The 21,758-nt window shown below is 45.1% G+C and overlaps 1 protein-coding gene across 5 annotated transcripts in view; it reads left to right on the forward strand.

The window, feature by feature from the left end:
• The window catches only part of DLGAP4 (DLG associated protein 4), a 141,083-nt gene extending 120,138 nt beyond the window's left edge, over window positions 1-20,945 (forward strand). For all 5 annotated transcript variants that reach the window (XM_018057808.1, XM_018057807.1, XM_018057810.1 and 2 more), the window contains 3 exons: window positions 17,302-17,393; window positions 18,117-18,272; window positions 19,124-20,945. In XM_018057808.1, coding sequence (XP_017913297.1) covers window positions 17,302-17,393; window positions 18,117-18,272; window positions 19,124-19,342 — 467 coding nt within the window. In that variant the 3' untranslated portion in view covers window positions 19,343-20,945. The remainder of the gene's footprint in view (window positions 1-17,301; window positions 17,394-18,116; window positions 18,273-19,123) is intronic.

Genomic DNA, 21,758 nt, shown 5'->3' on the forward strand with positions numbered 1-21,758 from the left:
CAAATGAACCAGCCAGAGGGGCCCTGGGTTGGAGTCAGGTGGAGAGCTCTAGCTTCCCTGGTCTGGGCCACAGGTGACTGGAGAGGTCATTAACTTAAGGGAGATGGAGGCAGGACATGCCTGGCTGGATAAGGGGGAGCCCTTAGAGAAGCAAGATCAAGTTGTGCACGTCTTTCTTGCTGTTGAAGGAGGTGCAGATGAAAGCAGCACTTAAATATAGCCTGTGGAAAGTCCTGTGGCCTGGGGGGTTGATAAGCCTAGTTCCAGAGAATCAGCCTTGAGCGCTGGGCGGCTTACCATTCACCGTCTTGTTTACTCGCTGCTACCCAGTGAGGTCTATTCAGTCGCTCAGTCGTGTCCGTCTCCTTGCCACCCCATGAAGTGCAGCACGCCAGGCCTCCCTGTCCATCACCAACTCCCAGAGTTCACCCAAACTCATGCCAGTGAGGTCAGACCTATTAAAATCCTGTCTTGAAGAAGAAACAAACACATGGAAGTGAAGTGCTCCACCGCTCAACAGCTGTGTGACCTTCGGCACATCTGAGTCTACTTCTCCCCACTGTTCAGTGGGGACCATGACCCCACTCTTAGCATATGGCGGGGGTAAGATGGGACCCTGTGTATGAAGAGTGCTTGGCCTGAGTGCCCCGCGGTAAATGGTACCAGCTGTGCCTGCTGCAGCTGCCGCCACCATCACCCTAACTTGTAGATGGATGCAGCCCAAGCCAGGAACTGAAACGGAGGCTCAGTGCCGGGAGGCTAGAGGTGAACAGGGGCGGAAACAGAGCCGGCAGCCGGAGGGAGGGGCCCGCCATCCCGTCTCCTTGGCGCTCTCGAGAAAGGGAGCTATGAGAGAGACCTTGGCGGAGTCACCTCACTTCTCCAGGCCTCCACTTCCTCACATGTGACTTGGGTGGACCCATATCAACCCCACCGGGCTGTGTATTAATGCAAGACTAGAAACACGAAGCCCTTGGCAAGAACCCAAAAGATGGTAGCATCAGCATCTTACTTTTCTTATAGATACAGTTTTATTTATTTATTTATTTTTGGCTGTGCCGAGTCTTCGTTGCTGCATGGGCTCTTCTCTGATGACAGTGAGCAGGGGCTGCTCTTCATTGCAGTGCGAGGACTTCTCATCCAGTGACTTCCCTTCTTGTAGCTCCTGGGCTCTAGAGCTGTGATGCATGGGCTTGGTTGCTCGGTGGGATGTGAGATCTTCCTGAACCAGGGATAGAACTCATGTCTGCTATGTTGGCAGGCAGTTCTTTACCACTGGGCCACCAGAGAAGTCCTGTATGAATTTTAGGATTGGTTTTTCTGTAGCTGCAAAAAAAATTACTGGAATTTTGATAGGAATTGTATTGAGTCTGAAGATTACTTTGGGTAGTACTGACATTTGAACAATATTAAGTCTTCTAATTCATGAATAAGGGGTATGTTTCCATTTATCACTAATTTCTTTCAACAGTGTTTTATAGTTTTCATTGTGCTAGTTTATCACCTCCTTAGTTAATTCCTAAATATTTTGTTCTGTTTGATGGTATCATAAATGGAATCATTTTTATAATTTCCTTTTCAGGTATTTATTGTTAGTATATAGAACTGTAACTGATTTATTTTTGGCCACACAACATGGCTTGCAGGATCTTAGTTCCCTGACCAGGGATTGAACCCAGACCCTCAGCAGTGAAAGTGCAGAGTGCTAACCACTGGACCACCAGGGAATTTCTGAAATGCAACTTATCTTTGTGTATTGACTTTGTATCCTAATCCTACTTGCTTTGCTAAATTCATTAGTTCTCTCAGATTTCTTTGGTGGAATCTTTAGGTTTTCTACATATAAGGTGATATCATCTGCAAACATTATTTTACTTCTTCTTTTCCAATTTAGATGCCTTTTATTACTTCTTGCCTAACTGCTCTGGCTGAAACTTCCAATCCTGTGTTGAATCGAAGTGATGAATGTGGGCACTCTTGCCTTATCCCTCATCTTAGAGAATACACCCTGGAGTATGATGCTCATTGTGGGTTTTTCGTATATGGCGTTCATTTATTGAGGTAGCTTCATTCTATTCTTGGTTTACTGTTTCTCTCATGAAAGAGTGTTGAATTTTGTCAAATGTGTTTTCTGCATGGATTGATTGCATGGTGTTTCCCTCTCATTCTGGTGATGTGGCGTATTTCATTGATCAGCTTTCACATGTTGAGCCATCCTTGCACTCCAGGAATAAATCCCATATGGCCATATGTATAATCCTTTTAATATGCTGCTGAATTCTGTATTTTGTTGAGTATTTTTGCATCAGTGTACATAGGGATGATTGCCTGTAGTTTTCTTGCAGTATCTTTGTCTGGCTTTGATAACAGGATAATGCTGGCCTCATAGAATGAGATAGGAAGTGTTTCCTCCCCTTCAATTTTTGGAAAAGTTTAAGGAGTGCTTTTGCTGCTGCTGCTGCTGCTAAGTCACTTCAGTCATGTCTGACTCTGTGCGACCCCAGAGACAGCAGCCCATCAGTCTCCCCCATCCCTGGGATTCTCCAGGCAAGAACACTAGAGTGGGTTGCCATTGCCTTCTCCAATGCATGAAAGTGAAAAGTGAAAGTGAAGTCGCTCAGTCATGTCCAACTCCTAGCGACCTCATGGATTGCAGCCTACCAGGCTCCTCCGTCCATGGGATTTGCCAGGCAAGAGTACTGGATTGGGTTGCCATTTTCCAGTGGTCATGTCTGGATGTGAAAGTTGGACTGTGAAGAAGGCTGAGTGCCAAAGAATTGATGCTTTTGAACTGTGGTGTTGGAGAAGACTCTTGAGAGTCCCTTGGACTGCAAGGAGATCCAACCAGTCCATTCTAAAGGAGATCAGTCCTGGGTGTTCTTTGGAAGGACTGATGCTAAAGCTGAAACTCCAATACTTTGGCCACTTCATGCGAAGAGTTGACTCATTGGAAAAGACTCTGATGCTGGGAGGGATTGGGGGCAGGAGGAGAAGGGGACGATAGAGGATGAGATGGCTGGATGGCATCACCAACTCGATGCACATGAGTTTGGGTGAACTCCGGGAGTTGGTGATGGACAGGGAGGCCTGGCGTGCTGCGATTCATGGGGTCACAAAGAGTCGGACATGGCTGAGCGACTGAACTGAGCTGAAACTATGGTGGAGGTAATGAAGATAATGGTGATCTCCTTCAAAAGATCCCATGCATGGACTGCTACACTCAGTGTCCCCAACCATGCAGCAGACCACCACAGACCCACACCTCCACCTGAGACTCCCAGACACCCACAGGCAAGTCCAGGACAGTCTCTTGTGGGGTCACTTCTCCTTTCTCCTGGGTCCTGGTGCACAAGGTTCTGTTGTGCCCTCCAAGAGTCTATTTCCCAGGCCTGTGTAAGTTCTGGCAGCTGTATGGTAGGGTTAATGGTGGAGTGTTTTTAGTCGTCTTTAAATGGTGGATTTCAGCAGTGAAACCACTGAATCCAGAGTTTTTCTTTGTTGAGATTTTTATTACTGATTCAGTCTCCTTACTAGTTACAGGTCTATTCAGATTTTCTATTTTTCATGATTTAGTCATGAATTTGTCCGTTTCATCTAGGTTATCAAATTTGTTGATGTACAGTTATTTTAAGTACTCTCATAATCCTCTTTTATTTCTATAGAATTGGTAGTAATATGCCCACTTTTCATTTTTGATTTTAGTATTTGAATCTTCTTTTTTTCTCAGTCTTCCTAGCTGGAGTACTGTCAGTTTTCAAAGAGCCAACTTTTGGTTTTATTGATTTTCTCTATTGTTTCTCTATTTCACTTATTTCTGCTCTAACCTTTATTATTTCCTTCCTTCTGCTAGCTAGGGTTTAGTTTGTTCTTTTTCTAGTTTCTTGGGTTGTAAGTTAGGCTGTTGATTTGAGGTCTTTCATCAGTTTTTAATGTAAATGTTTCTGGCTGTAAGTTTCCCCCTTGGCATCGCTTTTGCTGTGTCCCATCAATTTTGGTGTGTTATGTCTTTTGTTTTCATTTGTCTCTAACTATTTTCCAAGTTCCCTTGTATTTCTTCTTTGATTTACTGGTTGTTAAACTGTGTATTAATTTCCACAGTTTTGTGAATTTTAGTTTTTTGTTACTAATTTTGCCCTCTTGTAGTCAAATAAGATATTCTGTATGATATTATCTTTTAAAAAGTCTACTAGGGCTTAATTTGTAGCCTAACACACGGTCTGTCCTGAAAAATGTCCCATGTATATATACTTGAGCAGAATGTGTATTCAGTTGTTGTTGGGTCGAGTGCTCTGTACGTGTCTGTTAGATGTAGTTGGTTTATTATGTTGTTTAAATCCTTTGCCTTACGTATGACTGGTGTTCTGTTATCATGAATTAGGTATTGAAATCTCCAGCTGTTGCTATTAAAGTTTGGGGGGTTTCTTGTTTTTTCATATGCAGGTGTTTAATCCATATGCAGTTTACATTTGTGCATTCTAAGATCTCATCTTACTTTTTCACATGCAGAGCCAGTTGTCACAACACATTCCTGAGCCTCTGCTTTCTTTGCTGATTAGTCATAGCAGTCATAACCTCTGCTGAGAATTCTACACATGCAGGGGTGTGTCTCTGAGTTCGTTCTCTTCTGCTATCCTTTTGTTTGTTTCTGTGTTAATACGACTTAATTGCCTAGCTTTTTGGCATGCCTTGGCATCTCAGAGGGTGAACCCCCTTCCCTGTTCTTTTTGTTCAGAAAGAAAAAGTCTACTTATATCTTCATTTTTCCAATCCTAATTTTAGAATTAGCATATCAAGTTCCTCAGAAAATTTTTGCTGGATCACTGAATAGGAATAGAGTGTATAGATTACTTTGGGAAAAACTGATACCTAAAAAATACTGAGTCTTCTTAGCTATGAATGCAGTTTATCTCTTCATTTATTCAGATCTCCCTCTTACATGCTCCTTTCCAAGTGTGAGTAACACATCTATGAAGACCTTACATATTTGTATTAGATTTATTCCTTGCTACTTTCTGGGTTTGTAAGTTTTTTTGGTAGTAAAATGAGTTTTTATATTTGCATACTTAACATTGAGACATCTACACTGATCTTGTGTCCAGCAGCCTTGTACAGCTCTCGGTCCTCTTGGATTCACATCGTAAATGATCACGTTTGCTTGGATAGCAGTTGCCATGTCTGTCTTTCTAATTTTACTGTGTCTCGTGCGCATCTTGTATGACTGCCGGAGTGTCAGGACATTGTGGGACAGTAGGAAGACAGCGGCATCCTTCCCTTGGTCCTGACCTTCATTCAGTGAATATTCAGTGAATATTTACTGAATTCTTTCCACATGCCAGCTCCTGGGGATGGAGCAGAATAACACGAAGTCCCTGCCCTCATGGAGCTTACATTCTTTTGGGGAGAGACAGAAAATAACCAACTAAACATGCAGTGTGCAGGATGGTTAGACATGCAGCAGAGAGAACAAAGCCCAGTAAGAGCAGGATGGAGCGCTGCGTGGCTGGGGGCAGTGTTGCTGTCCCCCATGGTGTGGTCAGATAAGGTGACCTAGGAGCAGAAGCCGGAAGGAAGGGAGAAGCGGTCTTAGAGCTCTGAAGATCAGAGAACTCCAGCGGTGAGCAAGAGCTTGACGTGTTCCAGGCTTGGGGAAGGCGGCCAGTATAGCTGCAGGAGTGAGCAGGGGGGAGGTGGGGGATGAAGTTGGTGTGGCGGAGCCCCAGATCACAGAGGGCCTCAGAGTAAAGGCTTGGCTTTGACTCCCCAGAAGAGAACACATTGGAGAATTCTGAGCCCTGCAATGTGACATTCTTTTTTACAGGATTAATCTAGTTTCTCTGTTCAAAAGAGAGTGGGGGGAGGGGCACAAGGGGAAGCTGGAAGATGAGTTAGGAGGAAGTAACAGGATCTGGGGAAGAGGAGATGGAGACTGTGGAGTGTTTAAGGGAGGGGTCAGATTCTGGGTGTATCTGCAAGGTAGAGCAGGATTTCTTGACAGGGTTGGATATAGACTTAAGAGTGAAAAGAGTCAAAAAAGATTTGGTTTTGTGAATCACAGAAAGGATGGAGCTGCCCCTGCGACAGGAAAGACTAGTGTAGATATAGGGAGAAAAGTCAGGAGTTTAGTTTTGAACACTATCAAACTATGTATCAAAGTGGAGAGGTCAAGCAGGCAGTTGGATACATGAGTCTGGTCTCCCCAGGTCTCTGGGTTGGAGATCATATTTGAAAGCCATCCAAGTACAGACTTAAGGTCAAAACTGAGATGAGAATTCTCAAGAGAGAATCAACTGTGTCAGATGCTTTTCTGATGGGCACAGCAGGGCAGATTTAGGAATGTGAGGTCATCACAGGCTTCAAGAGCTGGTCTGCTTTGGAGGTGGTGGGGTGCCGAGGGGAGGACAGCCTGACTGAAGAAGGATTAATAGAATAACTGGGAGACCACAAGTACAGATGACTCCATTGATGAAGTTTTCTGTTCAGGGAGCAGAGAAATGAAGGGAGCGAAGGGTCAAAGGGGAGGGCTCGGATTTTTCTGTTGTTCTTTTTATGTTTAAATGGAGTGTTACAGGCACATTTCTATATTGTTGAGAATGACTCTGCAGGAAAAAGGAAATTCATTATGCAGGAGAGAAAGGGGGTAACTGTTGGATGACATTCTTAGGTGGGCGAGAAGGAACTGAACTAGTAGAGAACAGAGTGACAGGAGGAAGCAGTGTTCGGGGAGCCCTGAGGTGGGAGGGCAGTTACCAACACAGCCTGAGAAAGTCAGAGGGGGCATCGGGAGGTTGGGGAGCATCTGAAATGGACACCAAGGAGAGAGAAGGAACCGTGTGCAAGATGAGGCTGTAAAGGGAGATCTGAGGGGGGTCTTAATCCAGAAGATGGGCTTCTTTTTATTCTGTTGTCAGTGTAATTGTGTTGTATTGGGGCTGCCGTCTATGGGGTCGCACACAGTCGGACACGACTGAAGCGACTCAGGAGGAGGAGGGGATGTGTATCATGCACTTAAAAAAATTTTTTTTTTTTTAATTTTGGTTGTGCTGGGTCTTGGTGCTTTGTGAGGGCTTTTTCTCCAGTTGCTGTGGGGGGTGCGGGGGGCTGCTCCCTGTTGCAGTTCACAGGGTTCTCATTGCAGTGGCCTCTTCTTTCGCGGAGCACGGGCCCTAGGTGCGTGGGCTTTAGCAGGTGCAGCTCAAGGGCTCAGTGGCTGCGGCTCCTGGGCTCTGAGCAAGGGCTCAGTAGTTGTGGCCCATGGGCTTTAGTTGCCCCGAGGCATATGGGATCTTCCCGGACCAGGGATCGAACCTGTGTCCCCTGCAGTGGCAGGTGGACTCCCATCCAGTGTACCACGAGGGAAGTCTAGCACCTTCTATAAAATGGTCAGTTGGTCCTTTTCTCCTTAAAGTTCTGTCACATTTTGCTTTAGGTTATTTTGAAGATATCTTAGATGTACGAAGCTCAGGATGTAATAATATCCCAGGTGAATGTTTAGTGATTCATTCTATTTTTCCAGATGCCTGATTGTGTTTTGCCTCAAAGTCGTTGTTGTAAAGTGTTGAGAGTATTGCTGTACCAGCTTTCCTTGGTTAGTGTCCATCTGTCACACAGCGTTCAATCCTTTCACTTTCAACTTTGCTCTCGCCTTATAATTATGCCTCTTATATGCATATACCCGAGTTTGGTAATCTGTTCAGTCTGCTGATTTTTATTTCAAAAGTAGAGAATGTTATCCATTTACAATGGGATTTCTCCTCTTTGGATTTATTCTTACCATGTTATTTTGTGCTCTTCATTCTACTCTTTAGAGGTTTCTTTTTTTCCCTCTCTTTTCTTGCCTTCTCTCTCCCCATTCCCTTTGCTATTTTGAGGTTGTGTTTTAATTTGGATTAGGTTTGCCTATAAATAACATTTAAAAAGGAAAGAAAAGGTGGTGTGAACAAGACTGTTTATCCCTCTCACATTCGAGAATGTCTGCAGTAGTAATGCTGTAGCTGCTTCTTTAGGTTCGATGTCATAATTGGATTCCACTCATGAGATCTTCTCATCTTTCCCAATGGCTGCTGGATTCCAGAACCCCAAGAGCATTCTAGCAGCAAAGGAATCAGTAGCAAAATAGAACAAGCCAGCCCCACCTACCACTCCCACTTCTATCCCTTTGACCAAACTACTCATAGCTTGTCGCAAGGGTAGCCTGGGAAATGCCTGAGTCCCAGCAGCCATGTATGTACCCAGTTAAAACTATAGGTCCCCCCAGACAACTTGTTTTCAAACGCCTGTGCTGCGCTTGCTGGACAGAGTGTGCATATTAGAGCTAGGACATCATACTAACAGCCGAAGCCGTTATTCAACCCTGGTACTAATGTAACTTGTTCTATGACTTTGCATACCACGTATCATACTTTCCATTTTGACAGTCCTTTGTCCTAGAAAATCCAGTTTGCCTGAGAAATTCCTGTGTTTTATTTCATCTGAATAAAGTTGCTGTTTGAAACAAAATAAAGAAAAGGTTCTACTTCTGAGGGAGAAGAACACAAACGCTAGGACAACTAGCCATAACTGCCACAGAAGTTACGCACTGTATTTCTGTTCCTTTAACACTTAAAATTTTAAAATAAGTTGGTCAGCATTTTTACCTTTCTCCCAAACAACATAAAAGCCTTAACATATAATTTATCTAATTATCTAATTGTTTTCTTATGATTTAAAACCGCACACATTATCATTATATAATTTTCAACTATCTAAATGTGTGTTTAAATAATAATTCCCATGTGTTTATCATTTTCTTTGTTCATAATTCCTTATCTCAGATCTTCCTTCCTGGATCATTTTCTTCTTTGCTGAGTTCATCCTTTAGAACTGTCTTTTTTTTTTTTTGGCTGTGCTGGGCCTGGGTTGTGTCACGTGGGCTCTCTTTGTTGCAGCATATCAGCTTTCTCTAGTTGTGGTGTGCAGGCCTCTCTAGTTGCCCACAGCATGTGGGATCTTAGTTCTCTGACCAGAGGATCAAACTAGTGTCCCCTGCATTGGAAGGCTGATTCTTAACCATTGGACCACTAGGTAAGTCCCTAGAATTGTCTTTAGTGAGAACCTGAGAACTGGAATTAACCCTGTTTTGATTTATCTGAAAACCTTTACTTTTGCTCTCATTCTTTCTTATTAACCTTCATTTTTATTGTGACATACACATGCAAACAGTAGACAGAGTAAAGAAGAATGTCCAACACCCCTTTTCTCACCACCTAGTTTACAAAATGGAATATTACCGGTATCTTTGGACCTGATGTTGGTCACCTTCTTTCTGCCACAGCAGTAACACTATCCTGAATTCTGTGTTAGTTACACCCTTGCCTCTCTTTATACTTGCACCACATATATGTGTGACCCTAAGGAACATACTGTTTAGTTTTGCCTGCTTTCAAAATTTACACTCATAGAAGCCGGGTGTCTGTATTCTTCTGAAACCTGCCTTTTTGGTTCAGCCTTGTTTGTAAGATTCATCCATGTTAATGCATGTACGTGCAGTTCATTCTTTCCATTAACATGCAGCATTCCACTGTATGAACATATCATTGCTTATCCATTCCATTGATGAGCATTTGAATTGCTTCTACTTTTTGTGAGCAGTTTTTTTTATAATAGTATTAAAATGTAATTTATATATCATAAAATTCACCCCTTGAAAGTATACAATTTAGTGGTTTTTAGTATATCCACAGAGTTGTGTGACCATCACTGCTACCTAATTTTAAAAGTTTCCTTACCCCAAAAAGAAACCCTGTACCCATTCAGCCATCATTCTGTAGGAAATGGCAACCCACTCCAGTATTCTTCCTGGGAAATCCCAGGGACAGAGGCGCCTGGCAGGCTGCAGGCCATGGGGTCACAAAGAGTCAGACACGACTTAGCAACTGAGCACAAGCACTGAAACACGGATCAGCTTCATTCGCTAGAGCTGCCCGTTCTGAACATTCCCTGTGGGGGGACTCATATGCGGTGTGCGCTTGCAGGTCTGGACTCACTCTGCCTGGTGTTTCTGAGGTTTCCTCATGCTGAAGCATGTCAGCACTTCACTCCTTTCTGCTGCTGAATAGTACTCCATTGTATGGGTATACTGCATTTTGCTTACCCATTCATCAGGGGTTTCCACTTTTGGCTGGTAGGTCTTCTTTGAAACACGACAGGTTAACTTTAATGGAGTCCAGTTGGTGTTTTTCATTTGTCGCTTGTGACTTGCTGTCAAGTCTACGAAGCCATTGCTAATCCATCCTCGTGAGGGTTTACTCCTGTTTCCTTCTAAGAGTTTTATACCTTTAGTAGTTACATTTAGGTCCATGATCCATTTTGAGTTAATTTTTGTATATGGTGTGAGGTGTTGGTCCACCCTCATTGTTTATACTTGGATATCCAGTTGTCCCAGCATTTATTAGTGAGACTCTTCTTTCTCAATTGAATAGTCTTGTATCCTTGTCAAAAACCAGCTGACTAAATGTAAGGGTTTATTTCTGGACTCTCTTCCACTGCATCAATGTACATGTGTATACTTAGGCCAGTACTGTCCTGTCATGATGACTGTAGCTTTGAAATAAGTTTTGAAATTGGGAAGTGTGAATCCTCCAATTTTATTTTTCAAGTAAAAGAAGTTTATCGTTAGTTCTCATTTTTTCACTAAAGGAAGTTCTAAAGTTCATACTTCATTTTTCATTTCCATATGAATTTTAGGATCAGATGGTCAATTTCCTCAAAAAATAGGCAGATAGGATTTTATTTTGATAGGGATTGTGTTAAATCTGTGATTCAGTTTGACAGGTGTTGTCATCTTTTAAGTCTTCTGAACATGAACATAGGCTATCTTTATTTAAGTTCTTAAAATTTTCTTTCAATACTGTTTCGCAGTTTTCAGTGGACAAGTCATATTTCTTTGTTAAGTTTATTCCTAAATACTTTATTCTGTTTGATGGTGTTGTAAATGAAGTTTTTCTTCATTCCATTGTCAGCTACTCACTGTTACTATATAGACACAACTGATTTTTGTACATCAATCTCATATGCTGCAACCTCACTGTTTTGGGGGGAATTCCTTAGGATTTTTTATATACATTAAGTCCCCTGCATATGAATGAGTTCCACTCCAAGAGCACATCTGTAAGTCGAGATTGTTCATAAGTCTAACAAAGTTGGCCTCGGTATCCAGCTAACACAATCATTTATATAGTACTGTACTGTAATAGGTTTATAATACTTTTCATGCAAATAATACATGAAAAACAAGTACAGAAAGTAAAGAAAACATTTTTAATGTTACAGTACAGTAGCTTGAAAAGTCAAGTAGTACATTGCGAGAGCTAGCATCCAAGGGCTGGCACTAAGGGCAGGAGGCGTTACTGACTAGAGGAGGGAGAGGCGGTGGCAGACAGCGGAGCTGAACGGTCGGCAGGGGAGACACCCCCGCCCGACCCTGACGGGACGCGTGTTCTCATCTTTGAAAGTCACAACTTGAAGGTTCGTGCATAGGAGACTTACTGTAATTGAAAAGACAGATTCCTCCAACCTGTTGTTCTTCAGGAATATCTTGGCATTGGCTCTTTGCTTTTTCCATATGCATTTTAGACTTGGCTTTTTAACTTCTATGTTGAGGTTCTGACTGGAATTATATACAATCTGTACATCAGTTTGGTAGAAAATTGATGTTTATGAATGAGTCTTTTGTATCCAAGAACATGATTATGTCTCTCCATTTATGTAGGTCTTCTGTAGTGTCCTTCATTTAAATTTTATATTTTCCACATAGAAGTTTTCCATATTGTTTAAAGATTCGTTAGGTTAGTATTTTAATTTTGGAAGGATGTAAGTAGTAGTTTGAACTCCGGGAGTTGGTGATGGGCAGGGAGGCCTGGCGTGCTGCATTTCATGGGGTCAAAGAGTCAGACACAGCTGAGCGACTGAACTGAAATGAAGTAGTATTTTTGTTATTATATTCTTTTTCTTTGGTTGATGAAATGCTCTTGGCCTTTTTATTGATCTTGTATCTAGAAATACTGCTGTATTCTTATTTGTAAATAAGGAATTGCTTTTAGCATGGTACCATTGTGTATGAGGTTTACTATAGGTCTGTTGTAAATACGCTTATTCTGGTTAAGAGAATTGTTGAATTTAATGGAATTTTGTGTATCTATTTAGATAATCATATGGTTTTTCTAATCTGTAATGTGGTATATTTATTGATAGATTTTTCTTTCTTGTCTTCTTTTTAGATTAATCAGATATCTATTTCCACTTTGCTCATGTTAGCTTATTGTTCTTTTAGCAGTTACTCTGTATCCTTGACTTTGTAAGACTAAATTGGTACTTTAACCACTTCACAGATAACGCAAGGACCTGATCATGTGTACTATGGCCATGAGATATTTCCATTCTATAAATATGATCTAACTGCCCCAAGACATTATTTTTGTTTTATACAATCAGTATTACCCACATAATTACTCTTTTCTTTCTGGTAACACTTTACTCCTTTATTTCTGTGCTTGCGGTTATGAGAATCACTTTCCTCTGCCCTAAGAACTCCCTTTAGTACTTATATTAACGCAGTATTTGTCTTAAAATGTCTGTATTTTTCCCTCTCTTTTTTTGAACAGTATTTTTTGCTAAGTATAAAACTCTAGGTAGGTATTGATCTTCTTTCAGCATTTTTATTTATAAAAGTTACTATGTTCTGGTTTCCAGACTTTCTATTGCAAAGTCGGTCTTCCTGCTGCTGCTTTGAAGAATAATTTTTTTCCCCTTTGCTTTTAAGATTTTTCTCTTGTATTTGAGTTTTATCCATTTTTACTAGGATACCTAGGTATGGTTTACTTTGTGTTTTTCCAACTTGATGCTCACAGGGTTTCTTGAATCTTCAGCTTGAATAACTTTCATCAGTTTCAGAAAAGTCTCCTCCATCATTTCCTCAGATCTCTGCTCCATTTTAGTTCTTCTCTCCTTGGGGACTCCAGTTACACATATTTTACACTGCTATGTCGTTTCTTCATTTTCTCTTCCGAATTTTCCTTCTTTTATTTCCTCCTCTGGACCTTAATCTGGACATTTCCTGCTGGATTATTTTATAGTTTAGCTGTAATTAATCTACAAAACCTATCTATTGCAATCAGTGGGCTTCCCTGATAGCTCAGTTGGTAAGGAATCCAATGCAATGCAATCTGCCTGCAGTGCCGGAGACCTGGGTTCGCTCCCTGGTTTGGGAAGATCTCCTGGAGAAGGCAGTGGCTACCCACTCCAGTATTCTGGCCTGGAGAATTCCATGGACTGTATAGTCCATGGGGTTGCAAAGAGTCGGACGTGACTGAGCAACTTTCACTTTCACGGCAGTCAATTTCAGTATGTTTTTAGTTCTAGAATTACATTTTATTCTTTTTGATAGATTTCCGGTTCTTTGCTGAAATTCCCCATCATGTCACATATTTTCTTGGACAAACTCAGTCCTTTTAAAGCCCCTGTCCAGTACTTCTAGTACCTGTGTCCCCTGTGGGTCTGTTACTTTTTCTGATTTTCTCTTCTGCTGTGCGGTCATTTGGTCCTACCTCGCGGCATGTTTGGTGAATTTCCAAGTTTTTATTTTTCGTTTACCGGCTGTGCTGGGTCTTTGTTGCTGCACGGGCTTTTCTCTAGTTGTGCAGGCTTCTCATTGCAGTGGCTTCTCTTGTTGCGGAGCACAGGTTCTAGGGTGCTCAGGCTTCAGTGGTTGCAGCTTCTGGCTCTAGAGCGCAGGCTCATAGTTGTGGAGCCTCACAGGCTCACAGGCTTAGCTGTTGCATAGCGTATGGGATCCCCGGATCAGGGATCGAACCCGTCTCTCCCACATTGGCAGCGGATTCTTTACCACTGAGCCACCCGGGAATCCTCATGCTTGGTAATTCTTATTCAACACTAGAAACTGTATATGAAAACTACAGAAATAACTTGAGACTCAGGATGATTTTTTTTTTTAAGAATGATTTTCTGTTCTTCAAGAATGGATTTACTTTTGCTTCTTACAGACAATTGCATAGGGCGAGAAAAACTTAATCCAGTATGGGATTCAGCTGATTCAGAGCTGGGTTTTGTGACAGCCTCGGGTATTTCCAAGCCCCTCCTCCTTGGCAGACACTGAGCTCCAATTTTGTCTTGCCCCCATCTTAAGACGGCTGGAAGCTTTGCTCAGCTTGAGGTGCTTTCCCCCAAGTCCTGTCTGCCTTGTAGCTCCGAATTCCAGTTTTGGTCTCCCTGTCCCCGTGGAACTACCACAAGCTCTGCTCAGCTTCTCAGACTCTCAGCCACCACTTCGTCGTCTTAGCACTCAGCTTTCTGCTGCCTATAAATTTGGGAGGCGCCTTGGGGTAACAGACCATCAGACTCACCTGATTATAGTTTCCCTTCTCACTGAAATCTTAGCCTCTCAAATTCTGGCTGCTTTGGTAACTTTTTAATGCCTTGAAAGAGATATTTTGTTGTTTTGAGTATGTTATTTAGTTTTTTGGTGGGGTTTTAAGTTCAGTTTATCTGATAGTAACTGGTTTTTCGAGCCAGAATCAGAAGTTATTAGAATTTTCTAATATTGAATCTGTCTTATAGTACCAGAATAAACCCAGCTGAGTTATATTACTTTAGTACATTGTTGCACTTTTAAAAATATGTGATTTAATAATTTTGCCTTTATTCTTGATTATTTGGCTGGTAGTTTTCCTTTCTCATCCGTGTCTTTAGTACCAAGGTTCTCTAAGCATAAAATGAGATGGGGTGGTTCTTCTAGTCATATCCTAAGTCATGATCACTCTGAAGAAATTTCTTTTCTTCCATTTTCTCTGTCCTTTTAGAACTCTGACAGATGTAAGTTCCCCTCTCTCTTCCATGTCTCTCAGTCAGTATCAGTTCAGTTGCTCAGTTGTGTCCAACTCTTTGTGACCCCATGGATTGCAGCACGCCAGGCTTCCCTGTCCATCACCAACTCCCAGAGTTTACTCAAACTCATGTCCATCGCATTGGTGATGCCATCCAATCCTCTCATCCCCTTCTCCTCCCGCCTTCAGTCTTTCCCAGCATCAGGGTCTTTTCCAGTGAGTCGGTTCTTTGCATCAGGTGGCCAAAGTATTGGAGCTGCAGCTTCAGCATCAGTCCTTCCAATGAATATTCAGGACTGACTTCCTTTAGGATTGACTGGTTGGATCTCCTGGCAGTCCAGGGGACTCTCAAGAGTCTTCTCCAACACCACAGTTCAAAAGCATCAATTCTTTGGCGCTCTCTCAGTCACTTTCTTTTAAATAGTCTCTTTGTTGTAATATACCTACTTGCTGCCTTTTTTTTTTTTTTAGTATTTATTTTGTTTGGCTGCACCAGGTCTGGGTTGCCGCATGTGGGATCGAGCTCCCTGACCAGGGATTGGGTTCAAGCCCCTGTGTTGGGAGCACAGAGTCTTGGCCACTGAACCACCAGGGAAGTCCTCTAGTTGCTTCTTCTATTTCTTTAAAAAAAAAAAAAAAAAGGTACCTAAGTGTAGTCTTATGATGAGGAATTCTTCAAAAGGGACTTCTTTTATTCCCATTCTACTTTAGACCAAGCCAGGTACATACACCCACTACCTGCAGTTATTCCTGGCAGCTTTAAGATGTCAGTTTAGCAGTGTAAGGGTTTTGCACCGGGAGCTTTTCCACTCCTGTTCCCTCATCGGTACTGGTTTTCATTACGGTTTATTCTTTGTGCTGTGTCCATCATGGCCCTTGTTTCTGTGATGCCTGATTTTTCTCTTGCATAGTTCCAGAGCTCATGTCTTACCTCCTTCCATGCTCTTTAAATCTCTTTTCAGAGCACTTCAGTCTGTGCTTTGAACTGCTGTTTAAATATCTGTGGCTACAAGTCACACTTTTCATCTGTTCTCTGGCAACAACTTCCTGGTGAACACTTACCTGCCGTTTGCTGCTCCTGTACTATGTCGAGCTCCTACGTGGGCTCCTTTGTCATAACTAATTTCTAAATGAGGTGAAATTCCTCCTAGATAAGCTGTTGTAAGTAGACCATTGTGGGGGAGGAGGCAGGAGGGTGTCCCAGGCTGGCAGGAGCTCCTCAGCATGGTGACGGGTACAGTGTGCCCTTCAGCTTGGTCTTCTCTCCAGGACACCAAAGGGCAGTTACCAGCAGTGTTGTTGCCCCCTGCCCCCCACCCCTGGTGCCGAAATCAGATTCAGGGAAGCTCCTGTTGCAGTCCACACCCCTTTTTATTTCAAGCTATGCCACTTTTAAGAACTCAAAACTGCCACCTTTATCTGAGCCCTTCAACTGCAGGAACTCTCCCTGCGTGGCTATCACTGCACGTTGACACTCTCATACACCGTGCTCCGGATTCTACCAGGAGGCAGTGTGCATCTTGATTTATTTACTCTTTTGCTTTTCAGTGATTTCTAAGGGGGTCAGGAGATAGTATTGTCTTCCTGCTACTTTATTATTTTGATGACATACAACATAATTGATTTTTTTACTTTAGAAAAAAAATACCTGACTGTGTCTGGCCCCGGCTGGGGCATGGGGGCCTTTCACTGCAGCACACAGGCTCTCTGCTGCAGCCCGCAGGCTTCTCTTTAGCTGTGGCATGTGGGATCTTAGTTCCCTGACCAAGGATCAAATGCGCGCCCCCTGCATTGGAAGTGTGGAGTCTTAACCACTGGAGCGCTAGGAAAGTCTCCCCTGCCACTTGAAAACCAGAAATCACACTAAAAGACTTCAGTCTTGTATTCCTGGGCTGAACACTTCATGGTTAACACTGCTCTTTGCTGTAAAACTTTTGCATTCGTAATGAAAGTGGCCTATTCTTGTCATGTCCTATCTTTTCTCAGGGCTCCTGAAATTAGCTGTGTCATTTTCTGTGTTTATTTACTCTCAGGAAGAATTTGAATATGTATAACAGGGGTTATCTGTTCCTTGAAGGTTTTGTAAAACCTCACGTATAAAACTATATAGGCCTGTTTCTTTTTTCTAGAGAAGATTTTTAACTCCTGCTTCAGTTATTTTAAACAGTTATTGGTCTAATCAGATTTTCTATTTCCTGTTGAGCCTATTGTAGTAATTTGTTTTCCTGAAAAATTTTTTTCCATTTAAACTCAGTTTTCCGATTTATCACCATGAAATACCCTTAGAAACTAGTGGGTTAATTACTGTGTAAATAGAATGAAGACTGGCTGCCATCAGCAAATAATGATCAGTGTCCTGAGGTGGTGGGGAGGGAGGCGGAAGCAGATTTGAGCTCTGCTCAGCCTTCGCCCCCTTCTCTCTCAGTCTTAGGTAAAGTCCTCAGTGCTGTGGGCAGTGCCCAGCTACTGATGTCGCAGAAATTCCAGCAGTTCCGGGGCCTCTGTGAGCAAAACTTGGTAAGTGTGATTCTGCTTCCTCCACAGCGGGTCTCCCAGAGCCCCCAGGTGGATTAGCCTCTAAGCCTCTGTGACCTCCTCCCTGACATGGAGAAGGTCCTGCCTCCCCAGCCACAGTGCCCACAAGGAAAGGGCCAGGAGTGGTCCTTTCAGGTCTTTAATACCTTCTGAAATAGAAAAGTGAACTCTGTGTAAAAACAGACACAGGGAAGTTAAAAATCAGTTAGCACTTTTTATTACAACATACTCTGTATCTAAGAAGACAGTCAAGGTAAGAACTAAAGAAATAACCACCATTAGGCTTGTTGGGTCTCCCTTCTCCTTCACCCTCACCTGTCGGGTGGCAGCTATTCCTGTGGGGAGCTTCTTTCCGTCCGGCCAGGGCTGGGGGACAACGGCCAGTGTTTGTCTCTAGGACCAGTAGGGGTTTGGGGGTTCACCGAGGAAGTCATGATAAGGAATGTGTTGGCTGAGAACAGAATGATGGGAGGGCACCCCCATGGGTCTGTAATCACACTGACCTGGGAGTGACGCTGCCTCCTCCCTATAAGATGAGACGAGTCACACGCCAGCCACACAGTAGGCCACAAGGGCCTTCCTGACCAGAGCCCGGCAGAGGTGGTGAAGGCTTCGTTACTATGTGCGTGAGAAGCCACGCAGGGCCAGGAGACCATACTTGCCCCCTTGCCCTGCTGGCCCCACTGACCCTGCTCTGTCCCATAGAACCCTGATGCCAACCCACGTCCAACGGCCCAGGACCTGGCAGGGTTCTGGGACCTGCTCCAGCTGTCCATCGAGGACATCAGCATGAAGTTTGATGAACTCTACCACCTCAAGGCCAACAGCTGGCAGCTGGTGGAGACCCCCGAGAAGAGGAAGGTGAGCATGGAGCAGTGCGGAGGGGAAGTCCAGGGACAAATTCCTGGTCGGCAATAACGCTGCCCACATCGGTCAGTGCTGCTTGGCTCCCTTCTCCGTGTGTCGTCTCTGAGCTGGGGGCTCACGTCCATCAGTGTGCGGGGTCCATGTTCGGCACTCGTCCAGCATGCCGCTGGCTCTGTGTAGTTGAGGCTGCCCCCGAAGCATGCCTTCCTGCCCTGCATGTTCGGAAAATGGGACTCCTGGGAGACACATGCCCTCAGCCTGGAGCGCTAGTGTAGTCACAGCTGTTGGAAATGTCAGAGGCAGAAAAGGGGTCCTTCTCCTAGGACCATGCTGCCAGGAGTCCAGGGGTCTGGACCGGATTCTGCCTCCCAGGCTGGCCTCATCCCTGAGGCCCGGGTTTCCATCTGTGAAACGGTGCCCAGTGCCCCCTTCGGTTGTTGGGTACTGGACTGTGGCCCTTGTGAGTTCTGATCCCCTAGAACAGCATGTGCAGTGTGATCTGGGAGTCAGAGGCCCTGAATTTACATCCCGGCTCTGGCTGTGCGATTCCTGCGTGAGTTTTGGGCTCTCAGTGGTTCCAAGCAGGGGTGGGAAGAGGTGGTCTGTCCGTCCCCTCCTACCAGAACACCAGGATTGTAAGCTTGCTGTTTGCTCCTGTGCCTTGTGCTCTTCCCACCATCATTGCTTCTTGTGGCTTCCTGGTTCCAAATGTGTGTTGCTTGTGCCCAATGCAGGGGAGCTGGGGTGGAGACTCCAGCTGCCAGCATATGGTGGGTGGTAGTGCCGCCACATAGAAGGTGGCACCTTTATTTTATTTTTCTTCCCTCCTCACTGTCTCACTAAAGGAAGAGAAGAAAGCACCCCCTCCGGTCCCAAAGAAGCCAGCCAAATCCAAGCCGGCAATGAGCCGCGACAAGGCCTCTGATGCTGGGGACAAGCAGCGTCAGGAGGCCCGCAAGAGACTCCTGGCAGCCAAGCGGGCGGCTTCCGTGCGGCAGAACTCAGCCACAGAGAGCGCGGACAGCATCGAGATTTACGTCCCTGAGGCCCAGACCCGGCTCTGAGACCAGGAAGCAAACAATTTTAAATCATTAAAAAAAACCACAAACTAAATGCAAATGGAACAAAATTTTCTCAACCTTTAGTATGGTTATTCTGTCTAGAGACCCTGAGCCAACTTTCAAATTGACGCATCCAAGGGCTCACGATTTGGCTTCTTTGGGTCCCTCCAAGCTTTAGGTTATGGAGACTTCACACACACACACACAAATCAACAAAAACACGAAACTAGGAACCTTTTTTTTCTCCTCTCGCTGGCCGCGGCGGACTAGATAGATGGACTTTGGCAACTCCCTGGCCCGGCCTCCAGACCACGGTCTTTTTACTCATTCTGTCTAATGAGAGCTTAAACTAGCCTGTTTACAAGATGATGACAGCCCAGGGCAGCCTTGGGCGCCTGCCCTGCCCTTCCTCCTCCCGGCTACCCAGCTCTGACCGTGGAGTTCTCATCCTTACGTTTCTCTTTGCCCTTCAGAGCTCACACAGGGGTCACCATCCCGACGATCGGCTTTCTGGTTCTCAGCCCTTTGTGTGGTTGAGCCCAGAGGACAGGGAGATGGACACGCATCCCCTCCCCTGCCAAGTGCTCACACACAATCACACACGCGCGTGCACACGATTGCAGGTTCCTCTCAGCAGAAGCGGCCCTCCCACTGTGCTGCAGCAGCCTCCGGTCTCACCTTTCTGAGACCAGGAGGAGGGCTGAGGTCTTGGGGGGTTGGGGGGGGGGGGCAAGGATGAGATAAAAACCACAGCTACCACACTCCAGACTCCCGCCTTTTTCTTCTCTCCAGCCCCTTCCTTCCTTCAGCAAAAATGTATGACTCAAGAGTGACTTGCTGGGGCCACTCAAGAGAGGGCCCCCACGTTCCAGGGGTGGTCTACCCCTGGCTGAGCCTGTGTACAGTAACCGAGGGGCGGGCGGCTGTGTCTGTACGTATGTGTACATATGCACATAGACCTTAGAGTGTATATTTAACAAACGCCCCTCTGCTCACCCATGCCCACCAGCGCCACCGCTGGCTCTCGGGGCACCTGGCAGGAGGCGGGTGTGTGAATAGCATATATTTTTACATGTACTATATCTAGGTGTGTGTACAAGTGTGTGTAAAAATACATACCCTGTGTGTAAGCAGCCCTCTCCCCCCTTTTTTTTTGGACTCTCACCTGACCCCCACCATGGGCCCATCTGCCCAGCCTCTGAGTTTTCTATTTTTTTACCCCAATCATCCTTCTCTCTCCCCAGCCCCACTCCCAGGGTGTCATGAGCCCTGAGCTGCAATGGTCCAGGCCTGCAGGGTAAGGGGAGGGTGGGCAGGGGGCAGGGAGAAGGTGAGGCCGGCCTGCAGCGAGCTCTGTGCACGAGGCTGCACGCTCCAGTGGCCACGACTATGGTATTGGGGCTATCCTCTGTCCAGCACCCACCGCAGGGGGCCTGGGTGAACTGCGGGCCTGCTCTAGGGCCCATTCCAGCTTGGCCGCCGTCTGTGACCTTGGGCAAGTCACTTGACCTCTGTGTGCCTCAACTTCCTCCTCTGTAAAATGGGGACAGTCCCCGCCCCTCCCTACCTCACAGGCATGTTGTGAGAATAAATGAGGTAATGTGTACCAAGGGCTCATGGTGTTATTGCTGTGGGATGGGCCAGGCTGGCATGAGGTGGGTGGAGTGAATGCCCCAGGAGACAGCCAGACCCCTTCCAAGTGGCAGGGGTCTCTTTGGAGACAGGCAGTCTGGAGGGCAAACTGCAATTCCAGCTAAAGCACCAGCTCTGACGCTGGGCAAGAACACTAAGCTCTGGATTCCCTTATCTGGAAGCTGAGTGTGTCACATCTGCCTGACCAGCTTCCTTGAAGAAATAAATGCTTAGTAAGTTGCTGAATGGGCTTCCCTGGTGGCTCAGAGGTTAAGGCATCTGCCTGCAATGCGGGAGCCCCGGGTTCAATCCCTGGGTTGGGAAGATCCCCTGGAGAAGAAAATGGCAACCCACTCCAGTACTCTTGCCTGGAAAATCCCATTGACGGAGGAGCCTGGTGGTCCACAGTCCATGGGGTCGCAAAGATTCGGACACGACTGAGCGACTTCACTCACTCACTCAAGTTGCTATATGGTGGGACTTCCCTCGTAGTTCAGTGGTGAAGACTCCACGCTTCCAATGAGGGGACACGGGTTTGATCCCTGGTTGGGGAACTAAAAGCCCCACATGCCATGTGACACGGCTAAAAAATGTTTTTTAAAAAGTTGCTACACCAGAGCCAGGATGGGCCACCCTCGCTGACAGCTGGTGCCTGCTCCAGACCCCGACCCTGCATGCACTTCACCCAGGACTCGGTACCCCTGACGGCCGTCTCCACCCAGACAGTTACACGCCCTGGATGCACTTCCTGAGCACCCACTCTGGCAGGCCCGCGGCCTGCAGGTCA

The sequence above is a fragment of the Capra hircus genome, chromosome 13, assembly GCF_001704415.2.
Source record: "Capra hircus breed San Clemente chromosome 13, ASM170441v1, whole genome shotgun sequence".
Taxonomy (NCBI): domain Eukaryota; kingdom Metazoa; phylum Chordata; class Mammalia; order Artiodactyla; family Bovidae; genus Capra; species Capra hircus.